Below are 24,539 nucleotides of genomic sequence, written 5' to 3'. Positions count from 1 at the left end.
AAAAAAGAGGGGCGAAAGTAAGAAAGCAAGAACAAAAGGACAGCAGAGACGAATAAAAGTCTTATAAGAGGCAGAGAGAAAGAGCTGAATAATCCTCACTGCAGAATCGATGCTAAAATCAATGCAGGAGGATTTGGCTCCTCCCGCCTCATTCGGCAGGTTGAATCGGGTCATAAATATGCACTGAGGCGCGTAAACGCCCACCTGCTGACCTGAACCAGACCCCATCACATCGCCGGACCTCGTGGCCTCAGCTGACCTGCTGTTTGTTTGTCTGTTTATTTATTAGCTGTTAGGATACTGTGCTGACACCCAGGGGACGGGCTGATGAAGAGCAGGGGCCACTCCTCCCCCCCGGCTCCAATCGTGAGGAGAAAACTCATCTCAGGCGTCCTACCATCCACTCCTCTCTTAAATCATTTCTACCTGCTCCCATCTGTCTTCTGGCTTCCTTGTTTACCCCCAAAGATGTAACTTTTCTCCACTGTGACGCCACCACAGAGGAACGTTTCTTTTCATCACTCACAGCGCTCAGATCTCCAAATTGTCTTCATTATTTTGTTTGACAATTTAGGAAATATGTTTATTTGTCAAGTCAAGCCAATTTTATTTATATAGTGCCGTTATCTCAGGGCATTTTTCATATAGAGCAGGTCGAGACCGTAATCAGTCAGAGCTGTATTCTCATGCAGTTACTAACTACGTTACATTAAGTTAATTAAGTTAAAAAATGTAGTCAGTAATGTAATCCAAGTAACAAAATTAAAGTAAAGTAACTTGATTACTGTCCGTTAGTTTTTGATTACCACAGTATAAATATGGTGAAATTGTTTAGTCTAAAATAATGTTTTTAGAGCTGCAACTAACAATTATTTATATCACTGATGACTCAGTTGATTATTTTCTCAATTAATCAGTTGTTTGTTTGCTCCATGAAAATGGTGAAAAATGTTGATCAAAGTCCAAGATGACGTCCTCAAATGTCTTGTTTTGTCCACAATTCAAAAATATTGAGTTTACTGTCAGAGAGGAGGAAAGAAACCAGAAAATATTCACATTTTAAAAGCTGAAATCAGAGAATTTAGACTTAAAAAAAAAAAAAAAAAGACTCAAATCGATTACTCGATTCATTAATCCTGTCACGATCTTGTCCGTTGGAAAAATATTTTTCAAGTCTTTTCTGTAATGATTATTTTCATTATTGATTAATTAGTTGACAGTTTTCTGGTCAAGATTATATCCCTTTTCCCCCTAAGAAACAGACAGGGATCAATAAAGTTTAACTTAGGAAAGAATCATAAACTGGCGCTTGTTTTATTGTTTGACCTGCAAAATGCAACACAGAGGCTTTCAGGCAATGTGGTTGCAGTTTTTCTGCACTTCTTTTCACCCAAAAGTGTGTGTGTTTGTTCTGATGACAGGAAAGTGACGTATGCTCTCAGAGTGACATTAATCTTAATATCTACAACGTAACGCTCTGCCACAAAGCAAATCAGCATGTTTCTCTCAGCATATGCTGAACTGCTCCTTTGAGGATACTTTCCTGACTGACGCTCATATTTTATTATGAAATTACTGTAATGATGTCTGGTTTTACTCTCTGATCTATTTAATCTTACTCTGATGTTTTAAATTGCTTCTGAAAGCTGCATCTAAAAAGGTTTAAACTAAATGTAAATGAACTTCTGACAACTAAAGATTGTCTGCAGATCCTCTGGATAAGACAACAAATATGGATTGTTGTACATGTCAGTCTGTTTCCTCCTTTAAATCTCTTCAGAAATTTGAGATTTTATTTGTTTGTTCACAGGATGATGTGAGAGAAAACCTTCAGTGAACAAACACACAGAGATGACAGAAAATATTTGCTCCTCACTGGAGGTAATAAAGAGACTTAATTCACTGAGGTTTGGGGTGTTAAAGTCTTCATATAAATCAAATGTGAATCTCCAGCACCATTACTTTTTACAGTGTGCACTTAACCCTGGCCTGTGAGCCCGTTTGACCCTGAGATGACCTCAGCTGATCTCTGACCTTTTAATGTTCACCCAAGGTCATAAAGCAACAGTAGAGCCACACAGATAAAGTCCGTCTCTATTGATTTTATTGACAGACAAGTCAGAGAACTGCTTACTGCGAGGACACGGACAGAAACCTGCCGACTAACGGTGGCTGTAAACCTGAACATTATCGACTCTCCCACAATTCCCTGCAGGACTGCAGCGGATCCCGACTGACAGGGGATGTGCAGTGGTCGTTAACTGACCTAATAATTACAAATTCAGAGAAAATTTTTGAAGGATTTTATGATTTTCAGACCGTGCTGTGCTCAGATGCTGCAGCTAATTTAACCTGACTGCCTGCCACTCCACCCCGTTTGCCCTCTGACCTCTTTATGGCCCCCTGGGTGTTTCTCCAGGATCTTCAGGGTGTAATTGGTCCTCTGGCCTTTGCTGTTGAACTCAATGTGACCCGTCAGACCGTCATACTCCACCTGATGAGACCAGCACAGAGAGAAAGAGACAAAAACATGTTGTTAGCTGTTGGTACCTGCAAGACAATCAATAATCCAAATCAGACACTATCATGAAAAATACAGACTGGGACAATATTAAAACAGATCCAACCAATATAAAAGTTCATTTTAAACATCTGTTTTAACACCCTGCACCAAAACTGGACATGTCAGACAACCCTCTATATATCTAAGGACAATGGGAACTGGAGCTGAAATCAATAGAGGACAATGATTCCTGGGAAAATATTTGTTGTAGATGTCACAGGCATGGTGGAAGCCAGATATGATAAGAAATTGATTGAAACGGGTTTGTTTAGGACCTCGCTGGCAGTTGGGTGGGATGGATGGTGACTTGTATATTTTGTGACTGCCCGGAAAATTCTGGAAACAGATATTCCCTCAGACCAGCCATCGTTCTTATTGGAAGTATCACCACGAACTGGTGCTTTGGATGAAGCCTGAACCTCCCACGGTTGCTCAGTGTCAAACAAAAAGTCAAACATATTTTCATCATTGAACACACGACTGCCCAGCTGCAAGTAAAACTGCCTGTTTGTAAAAGGAGATGGACACAGTTCAGACCACTTTAGTTAGGAATCTTGAACTTTTGTTGTATAATTTTTGCAGGTATACATATATAGGTAGATATGTGTTTTTTTTTCTACCCTTGCACGGTGTTATTTCATCTACTGTTGGCCTACATGTGCATGTATGTGAAGAGTAAAGGCTAATAGGTGGTTTTGTTTTGTAATATTGATGTAGGATCATGGCAATAAAGTTAAAGAAAAAGAAAAGACATTAATCTGTGCATCTTTACAAAATATGTGATTTTAGACTGTTTGTGACAAAGGCACCAATCACAAGACTAGTTGGTAAACTTCTGCAGCTGGTGAGCTAATGTTAACACACTAGCCAGCCAGGAAGATGCCAACACTATTACAACATCACGACACCTCCCTGAGCTTCTTACTATTATCTCTCTAAGGCTGCGAACGTATGGGGTCACGATCTCAGCTATGTAGCTTAGAAGTGATCAGTTAAAATCAAACGATTAAAATTAATTCAAAAAGGCACAGGGAGCCAATGAAGGGAAGCCAGGACTGGGGTGACGTGGGGCCGTCTGTTATAACCACTGACATGTGTAGCTGTCAAGGCTGTTGCTGGCCTATGAACTATAAGCTATGACGCCTGTGGCTCTTTCTCACAGAAGCTGTCAGTGTAAGAGAAAATCAGTCTTTTCTGAAGAGTTCCAGGAGGCTTACTCCTTCCTTCATAGAGTACCTGGCAACAACAATGCTGCATTCATGCTGTTAAAAGGTGCACTTGGTCTGTGTTCAAAGCGCTGTAACAGCTGATTGAAATATGTGAATATGTATTCATGTGTGCATGCAATGTGCAGGAATGTGTGGTACAGTTTGGAGGTTTAAAAATGTGGTCACCATATGCTGATCCACGGCACAAATATGCACATTGAAGTTCACCAAAACCGAGCTTATTAAATTTACTGTGTCCCTGTGAGTAAATCCACTGATTCAGGTTATCTGTGCAGGTCAGAGTAAATCTGCAATATTTCACGTTTCAAATTTGGTGAAATTTGTTGTGTTTAATGTTAATTTGCACCTCTGACTAACAGTAAACCAGATCAGAGTGTCTGACACGCTGCAGAAAACTGCGGAGCTTTGAACTGGCTGCAGTTTAATGTGACACAAAGAGAAAAAGAGACGATTATTGATTCAGAATGTAAATGTTGAAGAGGAGAAAAAGATGAAAAGAGAAAAATAAGATTCAGATTGGAAAGAGAAGCGGAGCAGACAGACAGTTCATCAGATCAGTGACGGAGCTGCAAGAGTGTGTGTGTGTGTGTGTGTGTGTGTGTGTGTGTGTGTGTGTGTGTGCGCACGCCTGTGTGTGTGTTTGCAGGAATGTGCAAATGAGCGTGAGGCTTGTCTGATACATGTGCAGTCAAGCATGCATTCTGTGCCTGAGTTTATGTGAGTAATGTGCAACTGAGTGCACATACAGTATGAATAAATGTGTGTGTGTGTGTGTGTGTGTGTTTGTGTGTGTGTGTGTGTGTGTGTGTGTGTGTGTGTGTGTCTGTGTGTGTGTGTGTCTGTGTGTGTGTGTGTCTGTGTGTGTGTCTGCATGGCTCAAGATGAATTACATCCCAAAAACTCTGTGGCAAGAGAGACAGAGAGATAGAGAGAAAGAGAGACGGAGGAGAGAGACAGAGGGAGAGAGGTCTCTGGTTGCTGCCAAAGACAGTGTGGAGATGATGAAGTGATGCACTGAGAGCAACAAAAACAATATGGAGGGAGGGAGGACGGTGAGGGAGGGAGAGAAGGAGGGAGGCATCCTCAGTGGAGGGAAGAAACAAGAAGTGGCAGACAGACAGAAACAGGGAAAGACGAGGACGAGAATAAATTAAATGAACATGGAAATGAACGAGGGATGAAGGAGGGAGAGAGGGAAAGATGCCAGAGGAATAAAAAATAGAGACAATAAAACCCTCACTGTCAGCTTGCCACGTTAACAATTAACCAGTCCTCAAACTAAACAACACAATATATTGTCTGGTATTTACTCACAAACTGACACACATCAGCAGGACAAGACTATTAGTCTTTTCTGACCTTCATGACCACCAACAAATTAACCAATCAAGGCAGCAGTAGACCAGCAGCTCCTCGGTTTCTGTGAGGTAAAATGTGGTTAATGAGCGATTTTACTTTTTTTCATTGGAAATGGCAGGTAAAGCTGTGAAAATATTCTAAATATGATGTGCACCTCGGTCTATGCTACATTTAAAGAATTTAACTCAACCCTGCTGTCACACAGCCTTTTCCGACGGGGAACTGTCATTATATAAATATTGCTCTCCTCAAAACAACCGGACTCCTTTGACCAAACCAGTAATTTTACCTCGCAGATACTGTTATTGCACACAAGGCAGTTCTAATTTGTCTTTTCACATATCACTCAAACTAACCTTTTAAAACACACAAAGTCACACACTAACTCGAGGCAGTGGTAGACCAACAACTCCTCTGTTCTGTGAGGTAAATTAACTGTTTTTTCAGTGGACTCTGGTTGTTTTGGAGAGAGAGATGTCAGCTGTACACTTCTTAGCTTCCTACCATGGTACGCCAGCTGCTTCTCCAAACCGGGGGCATGTCGACCACCATCTACTGTAGGTACGACACTGACTACAGATGAGTGCCTCATACAACCACGCTTCAAAAACTCAAACTATCCCAGCTATTTTGAAATAGTGGTCTACGATGAAAAACATAATAAGGCTGACTCACTGCACCATATCTAAACATTTTTATTTTACGGAGAAGAGAGTGAACAAGCATGTCTGTGTGTGTATTTACCATGCGAAGGTAGTTCATGAGGCTGGTCCCGTGCTGCCAGATGAGCGGCGAGGTGCAGCTCAGCGGCTTCACCCCGATCTCCTGACTGCGGTTCAGCTCCCGCACGGCACTCACCACCACGTGAACCGCATCGAACATCAACGCCGACGACAGCTGGAAGACACAAATGAAAAAGAATACAATGAAATAATCAAAGTGGGATTAGTGGGATTATGTGATCGATTGGAGTTTCTTTTGTAGTGGCTAGAATATGGTCCTGTGGTCCTGTAGTGTTTTTGCTAAGATACAGAAAGCTACAAAGCATTTTAGCTTAAGGTTTAGCCTAGCAATTGCCTATTTACACATTCAGCAGACACAGAGCAACATGATCATCCATTTGGAGTAATGATTGTGTCAATCTGGTGAATTCACGTCCAAAATTTGTTCTTCTTTTAGCTCCGTTTTTGGTCTCCACCACCTCAGTCTAGTCTGTGTGTTTCCCTCCTTTAGTTGTCAGTTTGTGTCCAGTCAAGGGTTTAGCAGTGTGTTGGACCTCTGTTTATTTTTCAGATTTTGGATTACCTGTCTGCCCCTTTTGGATTTATTTGTATTTGGATTATCTTGACGTGTGCCTGCCTACCCTCTGTAAACCTTTTGTAATTTGTCGTTGTATTTTGAGTTGAGTATTAAATCATTTGATCTATTGCAGCTCTGCCTCCTGTCTGCATATTTCATCCATCCATCCTCTTTTTCTGCTACCCTGCTTGACACAAAGTTCTTCACCAGCTTGCCTCTAACTGTGTCTGTCTGCTGTTTGGAGCTGATCAGGTGGTGTGCAGTGAGATGGAAACAGCTGGTAGAAACACTGAGACTGAACCAGGCAGGAAATGAGCTGCAAAACCAAAACTAGCAGCTGAAAGAGGCCAAAAAGCCCAGCGGAGCTGCAGAGTTGGTGATTCTTCTCTCTCATTTGATTGTATATTTTTCATGCAAACACCGAGACAACAGAAAAGGTGTTTGTGTGTTTGTTGGTGCTCCTACAGGCGAGGACATAGGGGACTGATAGCGGCTCCTGCTATCAGCGGCGTTCAGCGCGCGGCTCGCACGGCTCAGTGATCCTATCGGAGGCTGACGTTCTGGTCTGTTTGGTCAGTTGTCAGTCAGACTGACACTCTCAGGGAATCAGACAAATTGTATGGAGGCAGAGCTGCACAGCCTGTCGACGGCTGATAAAAAAAGATGGATGTATGACTGAGTGTGATTGGAGTTCTCTGCGAGTCGATAGTTTCAGGGCTGGATGACGATAACTAATTACAGTTTGAAGAGAGGAAGATAGAGGAGGGGAGATAGAGATGGAAAGAGGGGAAAAATAATTGGCAGCTCTCACCAGTCAGTCTGTTCGGTCCTGCAGCTGTTTCCTCTGGTTCACTACCAGCTTTAAGTAACGTTACTTTAGGAAATAAAAGTCTGCTACTACGAGATTAATTTGTGCACACTGCGCTGTCATGAAACAACTCTGAATGAGATTTTTCACAGATGTTTTTTTGGTCTAGGGGACAGAATCTGACCAGGATCAATTGAAAGTGTGATAAAGTGACTTTGATTGTAATTTACTGATTAAAAAAGTGGGTTTAGTGTGAAATTAAACTTTTAAGATTCAGTTTTATCAACTTAAATCACTTGTTTAAAGTTCAGAAAAGATGGACGTCTTGATTAAGCACTGAAAAAGTCGACCATCTCTCCTTTACTGAAGTGTTTCACTCTAAACTAAAATGGGTCAGATCAACAGGATCTCATGGCGACCAGGAAAATCAAAGCAGAGACAAATGTGCCATACTGATGTTGTAATATAAAATGTTAGTGACAGCTTTCCCCTTAAGATTACATAACCAGTGAAATCTTGGTACATGTTCTTTATTAAATTTATGAGTTTAGTGTTCCTGCAGTGGAGGAGGCAGCAGTTTCAGTCCTAGGACCTTAGTTTTTCGTGTCAGATTTCATGTGTTTTACTTGTATGACGTTAAAACCAATTGACCCTTTGCTAAGCCCCGCCCTTCTTAGTTACTATTGCTAAGCCTGCCAAACTTTACATTCTCAATCTGCATTTATGCAGTTTACTGTAAGAACAGTGGCAGATTAACATCAAAATTGGGAGTAATGGTGTAGGAACCGTGAATACAGTGACTTCCACAGCATTTCCCTGTCCAGGTTATCAAAGGTTTGTTCAGTCCACAAAATTAAAGGGTGGTTTGCCGTTCAATATGCCCTTCCACAATGATTCTGAGTGTAGGAACATGGTCTGTGCTCCTTCCTTAACTGACCGTATCCTGTCTAAAACGACTCTACAGAAAATGTTGCTGAGGTTTCCTTATTTAAGAGCAGTGACCACTGAGCCCATACTCCATTTTGTTCAATGACCATAATCACCGCAATAATATAATTTGAATATAATGAGCATAATCATCACAATAATACATTCATTACAATCAAAACAACCACATTTATGGCTCCTTTAAGCACCTTAAGTGAATAAATATGAGTAATAAACCCTCAGGGGGATGTTGCGTGCACTGATGACGGCGTCTGCAGTTATTGAGACAAACACCATTATCATTACTATTATCTTTATCACGGCACTCTGCTCAGGTGTTATTGCCTCGGCTCATATCAGAGCTGCAAATGAGACAAACAGCTCAGAGAGATTGATTCGTCCTGATGGGCTTTTCTGTTGTGGATGAGGAGGAGGAGGAGGAGGAGGAGAAAGATAGAAAGAGAGAGAGAGAGAGAGAAGAAGATCGATGGAGGAGCGGTGGAAGAAATAAAGCAGCACAACATGCAATCAGACCAGAATCTACATGAGTGCCCTTGAGCAACACTGCAACAACTCTGTTTTCCTTTTCCTTGACATACTGAAGTATCGGGCTCCTCTCAAGATCAGATTTAACGCTGACACTTTGGGATTAAACTGGGTCTTAGTTGTCTCATTACACTCATGAATTTTTTATGTTATTATGCAGAGATGTTTTTAATTGACCATTTAGTCTAATAAATGGTTCCACAGGTATTAAGACGTGGATTTGGTTGAAAAGAAACCTTAGAAACTTAAATTCTATTCATCATCAACACAATACCAGCATTACCTGATGAAAAATTGCATGTTTTGCATGATGGGAAGCGTAGGATGAAGTGTTTTCAGATCCATACTAGGGACTGAGGACTTACGTCTGATCTTAAGCTAAGTCGGTCTTAACTTAGCCTCTTAACTTCTAAGTCCAACCTAATATTTACACCATCTAGGCTTGAGCCTTCGTCTTGCTAAGCACAGGTGTAAATCTTAGGCCTTGTCATGAGCAGAGTCATAGAATTAAATACCATTTGCAGAATTCACAAGAAAGCTCAAATAATTAAAAATAGGAAGTATTTCACAGTTTATTAAGTTTCTTGTCAGTCAGCAACTTTGAAAAATGCACAGTTTTTTTTGAGAGAGTATGGGTTATTGTGGTTACTAGTTCAATGGTGAAATCTATTTTATCTTAACAACCATTTATGTTTTTTGCTACTTCTCTCAAAGTCGACTTCTTCTTATTTTTTATTAAATTGGACTGCTCGGTGCTCCGTGTGTTTCTGTGCAGGCTGTATAGCTCTAGTAATTTTCTTACCTCAATGCAAGATGAAATTGCTTTATCTTTTTCTTTGATTCTCCATAATGTTGCCGTAAAATAGAAATGACTAGCTACAAATCAGTGGACGTGGAATATTGCTATCCTAGGAATGTACACTGCTAGGCAACAACCACAGATGTGTGGGCATTCACATGAACGTGCACTGCTAAGACTGGGCGTAGTTAAGACTGGGCTTAAGTCTGGTAAAGTTAAGGTTGGTGCAACTAACATTAAGTCCATTCTAAATACTGGTCTTAACTAAGATTGGCTTAGTGGTTAGGACCAGGCTTTAGGCTTTAGTCCTCTGCTGCTTCGATTTTGAGCTATTTTTCTTTTTTCAAATGTAACTCTTATGAAAGTACAATACTAGATCTCTGCAGTATCCAGTATGCAATCTGTAAGAATTTCAGTGTAAAACATGAACTAACAACAGTTTTGACATGATGTCAGAGATATCTTGTGTTGTCTTGTGTTGCTGAGATTTCTAATGAAATTAGCAGCCTAACCTCTCAAGAAGAGAGTCACTGTAGCATCCAGTCTGCACACACTCCAACAACACTGAGGTGATTTTCTTGCTAAGTTTGGCTCTCAGCCCCTGACATGTCATTTGCACACCATCACACCACACACACACCCAGTTCAGACAGTGTGCATGTGCACATGAACGTGGCTTCAAGCTATGGATCTAGCAGATTAAATCCAAAACTAAACTGTTGATGATACATTATAATTCTTCAGTCAGACAGCAGTTTTGTGTCTCTCCCTGTGTGTGTCAGTGTGTGTGAACGTGTCTCACCGCCGGTCCTGGGTACGGGCTGATGTCGCAGCCTTCCTTCCAGGACAGGTTGAGGCTCCTGATGAACTCCAGGTAGAAGGGATGACTGTTGTTCAGCATGGAGAAGCCCACGATGTTGGACTGACCATCCACCACATCGTCCAACCGCAGCAGAGGGAAATCCTTCAGACAGATGGACAGAAAGGGAGAAAAAAAGGAAGTTACACCTTTAGTCTGTCTCATGATGTATGTGTTGAAAAAACAGGACCTGCCAGATGCAGAAACAACAACCATTTAAGATCACAGCAGGGAGAAACTCCTGGACGAGTGAAGGATGAAAGAAAAACAGGACGAAGAGGAGGACAGAAACAAACGAAGGGCTTGATTGGAGTTTTCTTTTGCAGGCTGCACGACGTCAAGTTCAATTTTTATATTCCGAGCAGGCTAACAGAGAGAAAAAAGGTTAAAAAAAAAAAGATGGACATCAAACGCTGGGGAATTTCAAAGAACTTCAAATAGTCCTTGAAGGCAAGTCGGCGTCCCGCTGAGCTCACTGCTGAAACAAACCACAATCAAACTGTTGCTCGGCCCTCGGAGGGGTTGTGTTTGCTCTGAAACAGATGCTGACAATGAAACATTTACCTTCAGCTGAGAGAGAGGCTCCGCTTTACAACAGACACTGCAACCTTCAGATACTGATGACGGACTGAAACCGAACACCTCACCTGCCGCTCTCACCTCGTATCTCTTCCTCAGATAGAGCTCTGATTGTTAAAGGGGAAAATTCAGCACTTTTCATGTGGATGTCCAGTCAGAGTGAAAGGTGAGTTCTCCTGCTGGAAAATCTGCTGCTCTTGTCACAGTGATGTCACAGTGACATCACAATGATGGTGTTAAGGAGGAGCTACAGGCTATTTCAGCTTCAGGGTAACCCGCGTTTTTCATGTCACTTAACGCTGTTTTGGCCAGCAAAGTAGGGTGATGCTAAATGGCACGAGTCTCAGGAGGTCATGTGCAATGCATTCTGGTAGATGTAGGCACTGCAAACTGAAGAACTCAGCTTTCTGCCAATATAGAATCACTGAGGAATTTATTGCTTTAATTGATGACATTTACCATCAATGCTGACTGGACATCCACATGAAACATGGTGAATTTTCCCTTTACCTGTCCTCCACTAAACTAAAATGAGTTCACTCACTTATGAATCAGACTTCATTTTCATTAGTGTTGCAAATAATAATGTTGATGGCTGATTCATCTAAGTATTAAAGGTAGAATTTGGAGGACTTGTCAGTTGCTTTTTGAGACTAAATAAAGTGACAGAGCTGCGAATCAGAGAAATAAAACTTTATTTTATGATTGTTTCTCCGAGGTTACGTTCTAAAGCACAAAACACAGCCACATCTCTACGCAATGAGAAAATAAGAAAATACAGGTAAGAAGGCACATCGTAATATCAGCCAATAAAAAGAAATATAACATAAGTTGATATTTTCTCAAAAGACCTTTGGCAAACAGCTACAAATGCTCAGTCAGGATGAAAAGTTTGGAGACAAGAGGACGAAGTGTGTTCCAGTGCTCTACTTGCAGACTAGGATGTGGGAGGAGCTACCAAAAGTAGGTCAAATTGAATCACTGTGTGGTGTCTCCTTGAGGAAATCAGCTGAGTAAACGTGCAGTTTCTGACCTGCATTTATGCAGCAGATATGTCTCATTTAGACTCCTCGTTGACTTCAGGGTGTGGGATTAATCTGAAACAGGTTGTATGTATTCTTGTCTTGACCTTATTGTCACAGACCTTTCCATCCTTGCCAGTGTAGATGTCAATTATCCCTCTAATAGACTGTGATGCTCGAGGATATTGGGGATCAACTATCATTACTACCTTATCTGAATCCAGGTTGTCCTTGTCAGTCTCAGATTTCTGCCTGGTTTAAAGGTTTGGAAGCTAATGGCAGATAAAAGCTGTTCAGAAGTGATCAGCAAAGATCTGACTGTGACGAGGAAGTTCACTTTCACAGCAGACTGCCTGAGGGAGAGAGGAGTCGGGCCGCCCCATCGGCAACGTACTTGGTGTGACTGGATCTGGATCAGCAAAGTCAGAGAAGATGTATCCAAGAGGTTTTGAATTCTAAATAACATCAACTTTGATCAGGACGGTGTGTAGGACTGTTTCTGTTGTTGGTTGACTTCCTACAGTGTCATTAATTTTTCATAATTTTAACTTGGTGTCTCCATGAGGAAATAAGGTGAGTAAACATACAGCTTCTTGAAATGTAAGAAAAGGAAAAAAATGCACATTAGTTGCAGTGCAGAAGTTCTTACAGTGATGCTTTCAAATTCCTTTGTTTTGTCTGAACAACCACCATGTTCTCCTCCAGTAGAACCATGTCATGCACCTCGGCTTCTCATACTGTATGAGACACTGCCAGAAAAACAGGCTAATGTTGTGGAACGGTCACAGTTCAGTTTGGTTTAGGCTGTGCTGTAGTCAAGACCATCTAAACCGAGACCAAGTCAGGATCAGACCAAGACTAGACAAGACTTTTTTGATCAAAAGTATTGGACAGTTCAGTGGTCTAAGATAAGGATAGAGACATGTCCCTGAACAGTCCCTCAGGCACTATTTGATGACTTGGGAATGGTGGGAAAAACAGTTACACACCTATAAAGCTAGGACCAGAGGGTGTTGGTAATTTGAATAAATCACTTATATACTTATTTAGATTGTCAATTAAATTTCTGTTGAACCAAAGATATTTCAGTAGAATCATGTTCCTCCAGTGAAGTGGAATTGACTCAAATGCTTTAAAGCTCAAGGACACAAAACTTCCATAGAACAAGAGACTGGAGGTTAATTCACAGCCTTTAATTCTGCAAACATTCAATACTGCTGTCAGTCTATGAAGACACAGTGGTGATAAAATGTTTTTTCCACCTGAAATCACAGACATCTGATAACTATAACCTTTCTTTGTCTGTCTGCTTTTCCTTCTGTCTTTTTGTATTTTATTCATCATGTTTTTTCATGTATTCAGTATCTCTTCACTGTGTTTGTTGTAATTGCTCTGTTGCTGTATTTTTTACTCTCATGATTATGGAAGTAGGTTATTTTTTCTGGTTCTTGTTTTTATGCTGTTGTTTCCTCTGGTGTTCCTCTGGATTCTGGAAATAATAAAAAGAGGAATCCAGCCGGTAGTTGGACGGATGGACTGTCATCATCATCATTTGGCTTCGTCTCCAGCGGGGTTAAAAATATTCTGGCACAGATTCTCTCCAGTCTGCAGAAAGTGTCTGTAGAGGGTAAGAGGAGGTGGACGGTCCAAAACTCTTAGTCCAACATCAGGAGATATTCAGACTCTGTCCAGCTGTTTAGCACCGCTGCTAAACTGCGTGTAACCCATGTGAGAGGTTAATTTCTTCATCCCTGAATCTCTCCGACTCATGTTTACTTCACCTCGTCCTGGCCTGTCAGGAAGCTGCTGCTGCTGCTGTTGTTCCTGTTGTTGTTGTTGTTGCTGGTGTGGTCGGTTGCCAGTTGCCAAATCAATTTCAGCTACAGCCAAGTACACTGTCAGACCGCGGGCCTGCCAGCCGTGACAAAGAGCTGTTGGCTGGAGGAGTCGCAGCGACGAGGCCAGCACTGCTGAGGGAGGAAACACTGCGACAGAATCCCAGAAGGACACCACGGTGCTGCAGCTGCTGCGACAGTTCAGACAGGACGTTCACTCAGAGAGGAGCTGGTTTTCTGCAGGTGATGTGGGGCTGTGTGAGGTCGGTTCAGACCTGGTGAGATTTAGGTTCTTTCCTGCCCTCTTCAGGAGATCATGACCACCATCGTCACCTCCACCTGCAGGGTGTTGGTCAATGAATCGCTGACAACTTCATCCAGACTGGAGTTCTGAAGCTCCTGGGTCACAGACAGTCAGGGACATTGATCCCCCTCCACCAAAACATGACTCAGGTATTGCAAAAAAAGTTTTATACGGTTTGCATTAAGTGGTGGAAAGTAACTTAGTACATTTATTCAAGTACTGTGCTTATATGCAATGTTAAAAGTACTTTACTTGAGTATTTCCATTTTAATTTACTTTATACATCTCCTCCACCACCACTTTCAGAGCCAAATTTTTACTTAATTTTTACTACATTTATTTTATATTTAGTAATTTGTTTAGTTATTTGTCATTTGCAGTAGGTGGCACTATGAGTGTAACTTTTGACTGGCATGTAGATGTCTTCCTCAGGACGAAACTCTTTTCAAACGTGACATTTTGGGCAGATTGGATCAGTTCAAGTCAAATTACAGCAACTTCCTGTTTCATGGAGAAACATGGAAATTCAGCACCACGGCACGGACACATCGCTCAACGATAGCTAAATTACTTTTCATCCCAAATTTGTCTAGATGGCACACACTAATTTTGAAGTCAATCATATTAAATTCATTAAAATATAAGTCATGCAAAAATTGCCAAAATTACCACTGAATTCAAAATGGTTGACTTCCTGTTGGGTTTAGGCTATGGCTCCAAAAGACTTTTTTGTGCGTCTGGACATGATGGTCAAACCATTTAGCCACACCCATCGCCAAAACCTATATCAGACGATATCTTGATGAGTGTGCCAAGTTTCATGGAGCTTTAAGCAGTTTAGGCCCTAAACAAATGTGATTAATTTGGACAAAGAAACAGAAAAAAAACCTTCATATATAGTGTCCTCAGGGCCTAAATAGATTATATTGTATTTTCATAGATTAAATGGCAAATGTTTAGGATTTAGTGGCAACTATTGGTCACCTTGCAGGTTACAGCTGCACCCTCCCCTTCCAAGCACGTAGGAGAATCTACAGTGGCTGCAAAAAACACAAAAGGCTTTATTTACAGCCAGTGTTTGGTTTGTGTGGGGGATATTTTTAAATATATTTGTATATCTTTTTTCTAGTTTCTATTTTAAAACAAAATCTTTTGATTTATAAAACATTTTGTTCCATTTATGATTTTGCAGGAACCCCCAGTTAAAGGGGAGGTGGAGGTGAGCTTCAGACAGCACAAAAAACTGAGCTTAGACATGAAAAGTAGAGTATGAGGATGTGAAAATTAATTTCATGATTAGTTAAATGACAATATCAAATCATTTTGGTGCTTTGTACCCAGGATAATTGCATTGCAAATTAATATGAAGTTAAAATATAAAACATTTAACGTGACTTTGGGTGTAAACCACGCCCACTCCTGGTCTTCTATCAAAATACAGACACATAGGCAGATACGTTTACAGTTGAGCCACCAAAAATGTACTCCGGTACCAAATTTAGGAGCTTAGCAGCATGTGGGGGCAGTGCTTAAAGAATATCAGCGTTTACCTCTGAGTTACCTGACGGACGACATCATGTAAGATGTATGCATGGATAAAGGAAGGCATCCAGATGGCTTCACTCTGGAGGAAATGTGTGATCCTGCGGTCAATTAACTGGAATTTAATGAACTTAATCTAATGTTTAGTTTGACCCTCATTATACACAGATTATGTCCGTACACAGGAGACACATTTCAGGCTCATTTTCATCAGTCTCAGCGCTGCAGCTGTTGATGAGAGACTGAACCAGACACAAAATGAGCAGGAAAACCAAAACCAGCAGCTAAAAGAAGCTAAAAAACTCTCTGACATCATTTCACCCATAAAATGTGCATTGGTTTGATATATTATTACTCTTAAAAAAGATTTCATTCAGAAATTTAAATGCCATTAAATAAAGTGCCTCAGTGTCTGGCTTTATTCCCTGTGTTGCTTTCACACTCAGACGTCTCACTGTCAAACAGCGGCGGTGAACTGGACGCAACGTCTGTCACCTGAAAGCAGCTCGTCTCGTCTTGTCACAGTCAGCAGAGCGTGTTTAATACAAAGTTAAAGGTAGGTCAGAGACGGTGCCGCTGCAGGTGTGTGAGTCAAGTCGGGGAATAATTTGACTTTTGGTTCCTATCCAGGGTTCTGCAGGAGAACGGCGGCTCCGCCCTTGGTTTGCGAGCGTGGCGTGAAGTGCCCTTGTGGACAGATCCGTTAAAGTCTGCGACATGGCGGCGTTTAGAGCTGAGGCGGGGATCGAGACGAGTTATTATCCACGCAAAGTCTCTTTGCACAAGGGCACGACACCGGACAGTGAAATTATAATGATGACAAACGGCGGCGAGGCCAGCATGCATCTCTGATGAGACGAGACAGAGGAGTTATGGGTAAAGAGGAGATATATGGCAGGCAGCGGGGGAGGAGAGGGAGGAGACACGGGGGGGAAATGTGACACCGGGAGGGGTTAGATTTAAGACTGGGACCAACAAACATTCTTAAAGGTGTAAAGAGACAAACTAACAAAGATGGTGATAGATGAAAAAATATATTGCAAGAAAAAGAAAGAAAAGAAAAGACGGAAAAAGAGAGACAAATGCGGTGTTCAGAGAAAGAAAGTGGAAGATGAGAAGATGGAAGGAGGGAACAGGAAAGAACAAGCTGGGAAAAGAACTGGGGAATTAGGTAAGGAAAGGAAATAAAAGGATCCAAAGACAAGAAAAAGATAGGAAAGAGAAGGAGGAAAGCAAATACAAACAACAGTTATCAAATGAATGATAAAGAAAGAAAATGGTCATAGGAGAGAGGAAAGGCAAGAAAAAAATAAGAAAAAGGGAGAGGAGAAGAAAGAAAATAAGAAGACGGGAAGTAAGAAGAGAGAAGAAGGAGATGGAAAGAGGAAAGGAAAGAGAAAAAGAAGGAATTTAATGTGGAAAGGAAACAGAGAGGAAAGAGATTAAAGTACAAAAAATGGTTTAGGGAAAGAAGTGAAGGATAAAGATTGGAAAAGGGACAGAATGGAAGAGCAACAGAAAGGCATAGACCAATAGAAGAGGAGAAAGCAAAAAAGGAAAGGAGATGGAAAAGGATGGTCTTTAGGATAGGAATAAATAAGTGAAATGAAAGGGAAGGAAAACAGGAAGGATAAAGGAGAGGGGGTATGAGAGAGGAGAGGGATGATTAAGAAGTGAATGAGAATAAGAGGAAAGGAAACAAGATGGAAGGAAAGGCAAGGAATAAAAGAATGAAAAAAGTAAAGGGGAACAGAAAAGGAAAGGTTTGAGGAAAGGAAAGAACAACGGGATAGAGGGAAAGAGGTGGTATAGAGAGAAAATGAGGAAAAAAACAGAAGTGAGGGAAAGACAAAACATGAGGAGTTGAAAGAGGAGGAGGAGGAGTCTAAGGAAGGGAAAGACATTAAATGAAAATAGTGTAGAAGAAAGAAATGATGGGAGACAATTGGTAAAGAAAGATAATGGGATTTAACAGCAAAAGAAAGGAAAGAGGGAAAAACCACCAACTGTGAGGAAAAAGTGGGGATCATCCTCTCCACTGGGATGAATAACAAGAGAAGAAAAGAGGTGTTTAAAGGGAGTCTGTATGAGTCACTTATCCATACTGAGTGTATTACCAACAGTAGATGGAGGTCGACACACCCTCAGTTTGGAGAAGCAGCAGGAGAACTGGTGTAGGAAGCTAAGCAATGTGGACGGGGTCAGCTGCAACATGTACTTTAAGACTCCTCAAATACTATTTTGAATATTTTCACCTGTCAGACAGCCTCTTCTGACAAGAAAGTACCCTTTTATAAGCCACATAATCTCCCTTTCCAAACCAACCAAACTCCATTGACAAAACTAGCCATTTTACCTCACAGAACACAGGAGCTGCAGGTCTACTGCTGCCTCAATTTTTTTTTGTGATATTGTGTGACTTTTATATTTGCAAAGGTTATTTCTGAGTCAGAGAAGTTAAACAATGACACAAATAATCTAAAAAATGGAGCCAGCACTCAATCAGCAACCTCTGTGTTCTATGAGGTAAAATTACTGATTTCGCCAGTGGAATTTGGTTAAATGAGAGACTGATTTTTAGCTTATATAACGATGGTTTCCTGTCAGAAAACGCTGTCTGGCAGCAAGGAAAAGTGGTGAAAATAAATGAATAACATGTAACATTAACTTAAAATGGGGGTGTGCTGATTGCCATCTACAGTAGGTAATAAACTTTCTATGGAAAAGTACCCCATACAACCACACTTCATATAACCCAAATTATGTCTTTAATGGAAGAGGAGTGTGGTGAAGCTTCATGATGAAGCTCTTACCATGGTGGTGAGGATGTACTTGTAGAAGGCCGACGTCATCCCCAGCTCATTTGCCTGCAGGTCATCAGAGGACAAGAAGAAGAAGAAGAAAACTGATGTCAGCACTCATTCTCAAACTTTCTGTGAATAAACACTGAGGAGTCACAGTTTATTAGAAAAAGGAACCATCTGCTCTGTGTCCCCCCCCCGCTCGCTGTAGTTTGTCCCAAATTGGAGACAATTATGTTTCACCCTGACAGCCTGCGTCGCAGCGTTGCTGCTTCTTTAATAACATGAAACAACCTTGAAACAGTGATTATGTCTCAGAATAACAGCTACAGGATCAGTGAGTGAGGAGGAGCTGTTCACAGAAGCTAACAGAGGTAGAAAGAAGACGGAGAATAACAGCTGAAATGTTCTGATGGAGCGATTACGAGGTGAGAAGACGTCTAGACGTCTGGTCTTAATTTCTGATAAACCTGGCAGAAAACTGAATGCTCTGAAGACATCAGAGTTATAATCGCTGGGAGGTTAAATGGTTATATGTAACCTGGATGTCTAAAAACTTTAAACTTTTCAATTAAATTCATCAGACTTTCAAGTCTTTTCTCCTTTGAATCCAAAACTCAGTGCTGAGTGAGTGCAGCTCTGTGCTTTCTTTTATATTCTTGAAATTAATTATTTTATTTTATCTTAATATATTTTATCTTTTCCTCCTATTAAATGTATTTTTGAAATTTCTTGTGTCTCAATATTTTACTGGTTGATTGCTGATCTTAAAGAAATAGTTCACCCAAAAATAAAAGTTCACTTATCATCTACTCAGCCTCATGCCGCGTGAACATTTTTGATTTTCAGTCAACAAAACGCTGCTGGAGTTTCACAGGAACACAGTGTTGCAGCGTTCCATAAAATGCCTCCATACTGCTCGTCTGGTGTGATCCAAGTCTCCAAAAGCCCTGACATGCCAAGCTGACTGAAAAAAATGTTACTTACACCATGTTTTTTAGCCTGAATCTTCACTGTAGATCTTTAGCTTGGAGCCATGTTCACGTGCACGCTGTCTGAACTGGGTGTGTGTGTTGCGACAGTGTGCATGTGAACGTGGCTCCAAGCGGCATGTTGGGACTTTAAGAGACTTGGATTACACCAGACGAGCACTATGGAGTCATTTTATGTTTTGTAATTTTTTTACATTTGAAAACTGGTCACCATTCACTTCCATTGTTTAGGAGATTCTGTAATGTTGTTTTCCTGTGAAACTCCAGCAGTGTTTTTGGACTAAAAAACTAAACCTGACCTTCAATCAGCATGAGGGTGAGTAGATTTCATTTTCCGGTGAACTATTCCTTTAATTCATTTTATATCATAATTGGTTTTAGTGTTCTTGTGGCTGCAGCTGCTGTGGCTCACGGTCTGTCCACCTGGAATGAAACGTGCTGCATAAATAACGTTTTGCTTGCTTACTTATTTAATGAATGAAGTGCTGCTCATTTTCCCAGAAGCATAATTATGTTTCATAAAAGTGTAAGAATTTCTTCTAATGTCAGTAAAGGAAGTTTTTATTTCAGGTGAGCTGGGGCACTTTCACCTCCTCTTGTTTTGTTTTTTTTAATCATACTCACTGCTCAGATGTATATCAGTACACAGTACTCAGTATTATGATCAGTTTCCTTTTGTTTTATAAATAACCTGTTTGTTTGTTTGACTGTCTGCATGCAGACTCTGACACACCAGCTCCCCCAGTTCACAGCCAGACTGGGATTTGAACTGGAAACCTCCCAGCCAGGAGCTTCATCCTGACTCTGTTATTAATCCATTAACCCTCCACACACTGTGAGCTCATCGCTGCTTTATTCTGCCTGCAGGAGCTTCAGCTTCACACACAAAAGCGATGCTTTTATTTTGTATTCAGAACTCCTCAGACCTCCAAGGTTAGCGAGCTCACAGTGAAATTACAACCTGCCAAAAGCTGCTCGATTTAGTTCAGGGCTGTCGACTGTACCGGCCAGTTTGGCAGGAAACCAACTCGTGTCTGAAGGTCCTGTTCTACTCTGTAAACACCACAGAGGAAGAAACAGACAAACAGCGCAGGAAATAAAGATGTGTCCGACAGACAAAAGCAGGACGCCTCAGAGTCTCTGTTACTTTATAAAGTCTTTTCATTTCCTCTGACGTTCCCTTTATTTCTCCTCCACCATGATTCTGCTGGAAAACCCTGAATCTGTCTATGATTGGACAGATGAGGATGTCAACGTTATCTTATATATATGAAACATCATGTTAATAGCCTCAGTAGTTGTCTGTCTGAAGAGAAAATAAAATAATAGCAGGCCAGAAGGCCAACAGCTGTTTACAACACAGCAGCGACAGCCTGACCTTCCTGAGGATGTGGTAGGAGATGGAGGCGTTGGCATCGATGATGATAGTCGCCACTTTGTCGTCACGGATCTCCTTCAGCAGGGGGGTGGGATCCAGGCTGTCGTCCAGCATTCGCACCGACAGCGTCTCCCTGGAGATGAGGAAGCGGTGGACCAGCTCCTCCAGTCGCAGCAGGCCTGAGGGGAGGAGTCAGGAATCAGGAAGTGGAACACATAAATACATCCTGTAAATCAGCCTGTCCCAAACACGGACTTAAAACTCCTCAGACTGCTGTGAAGCAGAGAGCGGAGTGGAGTGTTGAGCTTGTTTACTTGTGAAATTATAGCTTTGACTTTATGTTTCAGAATTGATGGGATTCAGAGTCATTAGAGACAAATAACTCTTGCTGCTCGAAAAAGCTTCAGGTTTGAGCAGCTGCAATAAACCGAGACAGAGGAGGATGAAGGTGATTATGTTGGAAGTCCATTAATTTTCCTCACAGAGAATCAATTTGGACATAAAACAAAACAGCCTGGATTCACTGATTATAAGAAAACAACACATTTCTAAAGATTCTTCAAATTTAAATCCATCTGCATTATATCAGACACTTTTTGAAACTGCTAATGGCCATTCAGCTTTCATTCTGTAATTCGCCACATCATTTCTACTGAATAGTATGACTCAACTCGAGTCGCTCTGTTTGGTTTTCTGTAACACGCAGTAGAGTGAGTGACTGAGGGACAGTGAGCAGCAGAGAGTGACAGTGAATGCAGCAGAGCCGAGAAAAAGGTGAACATTGAAGTTGTCGCACTGGCAGTAAATATACAGTGTAGGTTATAGTTTATAGCACCTGTGTGTTGTTTTCTGACTGCTAGAATAGTGTTGCTATGATGATCTGCTCCACCTACATTGAGAGATGACTCTCTGCTGTGGAAAATGAAGTAGAAGTAGCAAAAGCGAGTAGACTAGACTTTGCAGTAGAGATAGAGTAGAGATTTGTCTTTCTGGAGAGATAACAGCGCCAGCATTGTCAAAATTATATAAAAATTTTGTTTGACCACGAAGCCTCATGTTTCTCTATAATTCTGTGGTTTATCATAATTATCAGAATGAAAATATAGAGCTGGAAATGAACATAATACGTCCTCTTTAATGACATCAATACTCAAATATTGTTGATCATTCACTGAAATACCAAAGATGTCCACAATACGGTCCAGTTAAATGCGTCCATGCCAGCAAAAGCTGCAAACACTTTGAGGGAATTTGGAAATTTGGCTCAAATGTCCACTTGGGCTTGAACTGGTTGGATTTTGGTGGCCAAAGCTCACGGTGACCTCATGTCCTATACTTTTTTTGGAACGTGTTCTCTCTGGAACAAATTGATGGAATTTCTTCATATTCGGTACAAACATCCACTTGGACACAAAGAGGCACCGGTTAGATATTAGACATTATATGAGTCTGGACAGACATGGATGTAAGCTAGTTTTTAATTTTCTTGTGAGTTGTTTGGATTTACTACGTTTGTAACCACAGCTGATGTCTGATCCTATTGTGTCCTCAGAGCCAATGAAATGTTTGATCAGTGTTTGATTTGGTAGCTGGTAATATTAATAAAATATATTTAAAGGGAGATTATTAATTCAAAAAAGATGAGAACATTTCAGTATTATTAAAATATTTCCTCAGTAACTTTAACTAAAGGCTGCTGCTGTTACATCATTTCAGTTTTAACATTCAGAGCAGGTCGTCCGTCCGTCTCGTCCGTCCGTGACAGAAGCAGCAGGCGCCTCTCGACTAATCGCCGCCATAAAGCGTTCATCACGCCGCCGCTGAGTTTAACGGGCTGACAGCGACATTCACAACAACAATACGGGCCTGTTAAAGAGCTCTGTTAACAGGACGACGGGACGGCTAAAGACTGAGAGAGAGAGTCTGCAGTGAGAGCACAGGAGTGTTTAAACAGTGAGCCGGGGCAGCCCAGCCGGGTGGAAAAAACACAGGGTAGAGATAGGTGGAGATGAAGAAAAAGACAGAGCAGGAGAAGGAAGCAAAATAGAGAGGGAAGGAAAGGAAAGGTAAGGTAAGGCAACACCTGCATTTAAGCAGGAATTAGCGGATAAGTTAAACTTTGAGATGTGAATTTTCCTGTTTGTTGTCAGTAGATTTATGACAGAGTTCATCTTAAAGGACATCCAGTACAGAGGGTATGCACATCTCCCAAAAAGTTTGCAGGTGTTGGATCAACAACTCAGACTGAAAAGTAGAAATCACAACTAAACTCCAAATGTACAGACGTCTTCATCAAACTTTTGTCCTTATTTTAGCTACACTTCCTTGTACCTCCTTTCCTACGTTTGTCCAATTTGCTACAAATTTCAGCTTGTTTGCTCTTCCGGGTGTAAAGTTATGTGTATTTACTGTCTAATAAAATATTTTATTTCTAGTTTTTGTCTAATTTCATACAAATTACAGCTTGTTATGTCAGTGTACTGCAAAATAAAGTGTGACCCTACTTTTTATTAGGAGTTCACAAGATTTTTCGACCCTTTAAAATGTCCAAAGGATGTCAACATTACATTAAAAACCATCCTGCAGAAGAACATCTGCTTTCAAGTAACAGTTTCAAGCCAAAGTAAGAAAATCTTAATGAACACTGCAGCGTTTGAAAAACTGCTCGATGTGAACAAACCCAGCTGTCCTCGATACAGCACGTCCAGCCACGCAGCAGAAACACTGAGCAGATAAACATGAGAGAATCAGTAGCTTCAGCTCAGCTCAAAAAGTTACCAGAGAGGGAAAAAAAACCTCCTGACAACAATGAATGAAACCGGCGAGGGGCAGAAAGTCACAGCGGCCGTGAAGTGGACGAAGCTGCACTGTAACAGCAGAAATGAAGAGATGTGGAGGAGGAAATGGAACTAGAGGAGGAGATGGACTCACACTCTGCTTTGGCACAGACGAGGCTAGCTGTCGGGTAGCCGAAGGAGCGCAGGATGGACCCGATGGCCAGGCTCAGGTCCTCGTTACTCGGGTAAAGAGTCACTGAGGCGAAGCGAAGGTACGGCAGCTTGGGGGTTTCCTCCGGACCGATCTTCACGTGAGGGATCTGAGGGACAGAAAAAGAAGAATTATCAGGGAGGAAAACAAAGGGAAAAAAAGAAATGTCAGCAGCTTCAGGGTTCACTTTGGGCCAGTGTTCATTTTGGAGATCCAAGTAAAAAACCGGCAGGTCTGCTTAATCTGCATCCCTGCTGACACACCCCCAACTGTGCCATGATGCCGGCTGCACGCTAGTCCTTTATTTTTATTTCTATTGTTATTATAACTACATGATACCCCGTCTGTATTTAAGTGCACATTTGTGATGATGTGTGTTCACGTCGTGACGCTCTAAACCATCCAGACTTTTCCTGAGGAAAAGCTTTACTGAGGTGTCATCACCATATTAATCTGAGACCCGCTGAATAATCACCACACATGCTGATCTGTATTCGCCTACACACAGCGCACTGCTGCACATACATGAACCAAAATAGCAGATGCTCATGAAGATAATCTTTGGGCCTTGAATATATTCATAAACTGACACATACACGGACAGCTGGACACCATAAATGCATGACCTACCACCTATTATTCAAATTTCTGCTGAGGGTGCAACGCATGCTTTTGCACCCTGAAAGGTAAAAGAAATGGGAGAAAAAAT

The 24,539-nt window shown here is 41.3% G+C and overlaps 1 protein-coding gene across 1 annotated transcript in view; it reads right to left on the bottom strand.

The window, feature by feature from the left end:
- Nucleotides 1-24,539, bottom strand: part of LOC146313581 (glutamate receptor ionotropic, kainate 5-like) — a 235,029-nt gene that overhangs the window by 43,119 nt on the left and 167,371 nt on the right. The window contains exons 6-11 of the mRNA XM_084738849.1: nucleotides 23,774-23,939; nucleotides 20,843-21,021; nucleotides 18,485-18,538; nucleotides 10,333-10,494; nucleotides 5,896-6,048; nucleotides 2,390-2,494 (exon numbers count right to left, since the gene is read on the bottom strand). Coding sequence (XP_084594975.1) covers nucleotides 2,390-2,494; nucleotides 5,896-6,048; nucleotides 10,333-10,494; nucleotides 18,485-18,538; nucleotides 20,843-21,021; nucleotides 23,774-23,939 — 819 coding nt within the window. The remainder of the gene's footprint in view (nucleotides 1-2,389; nucleotides 2,495-5,895; nucleotides 6,049-10,332; nucleotides 10,495-18,484; nucleotides 18,539-20,842; nucleotides 21,022-23,773; nucleotides 23,940-24,539) is intronic.

This window comes from Lutjanus erythropterus, chromosome 16 (genome assembly GCF_056507025.1).
Source record: "Lutjanus erythropterus isolate fLutEry1 chromosome 16, fLutEry1.hap2, whole genome shotgun sequence".
Lineage (NCBI taxonomy): Eukaryota > Metazoa > Chordata > Actinopteri > Lutjaniformes > Lutjanidae > Lutjanus > Lutjanus erythropterus.
This window is presented reverse-complemented; position numbering and strand designations above follow the sequence as displayed.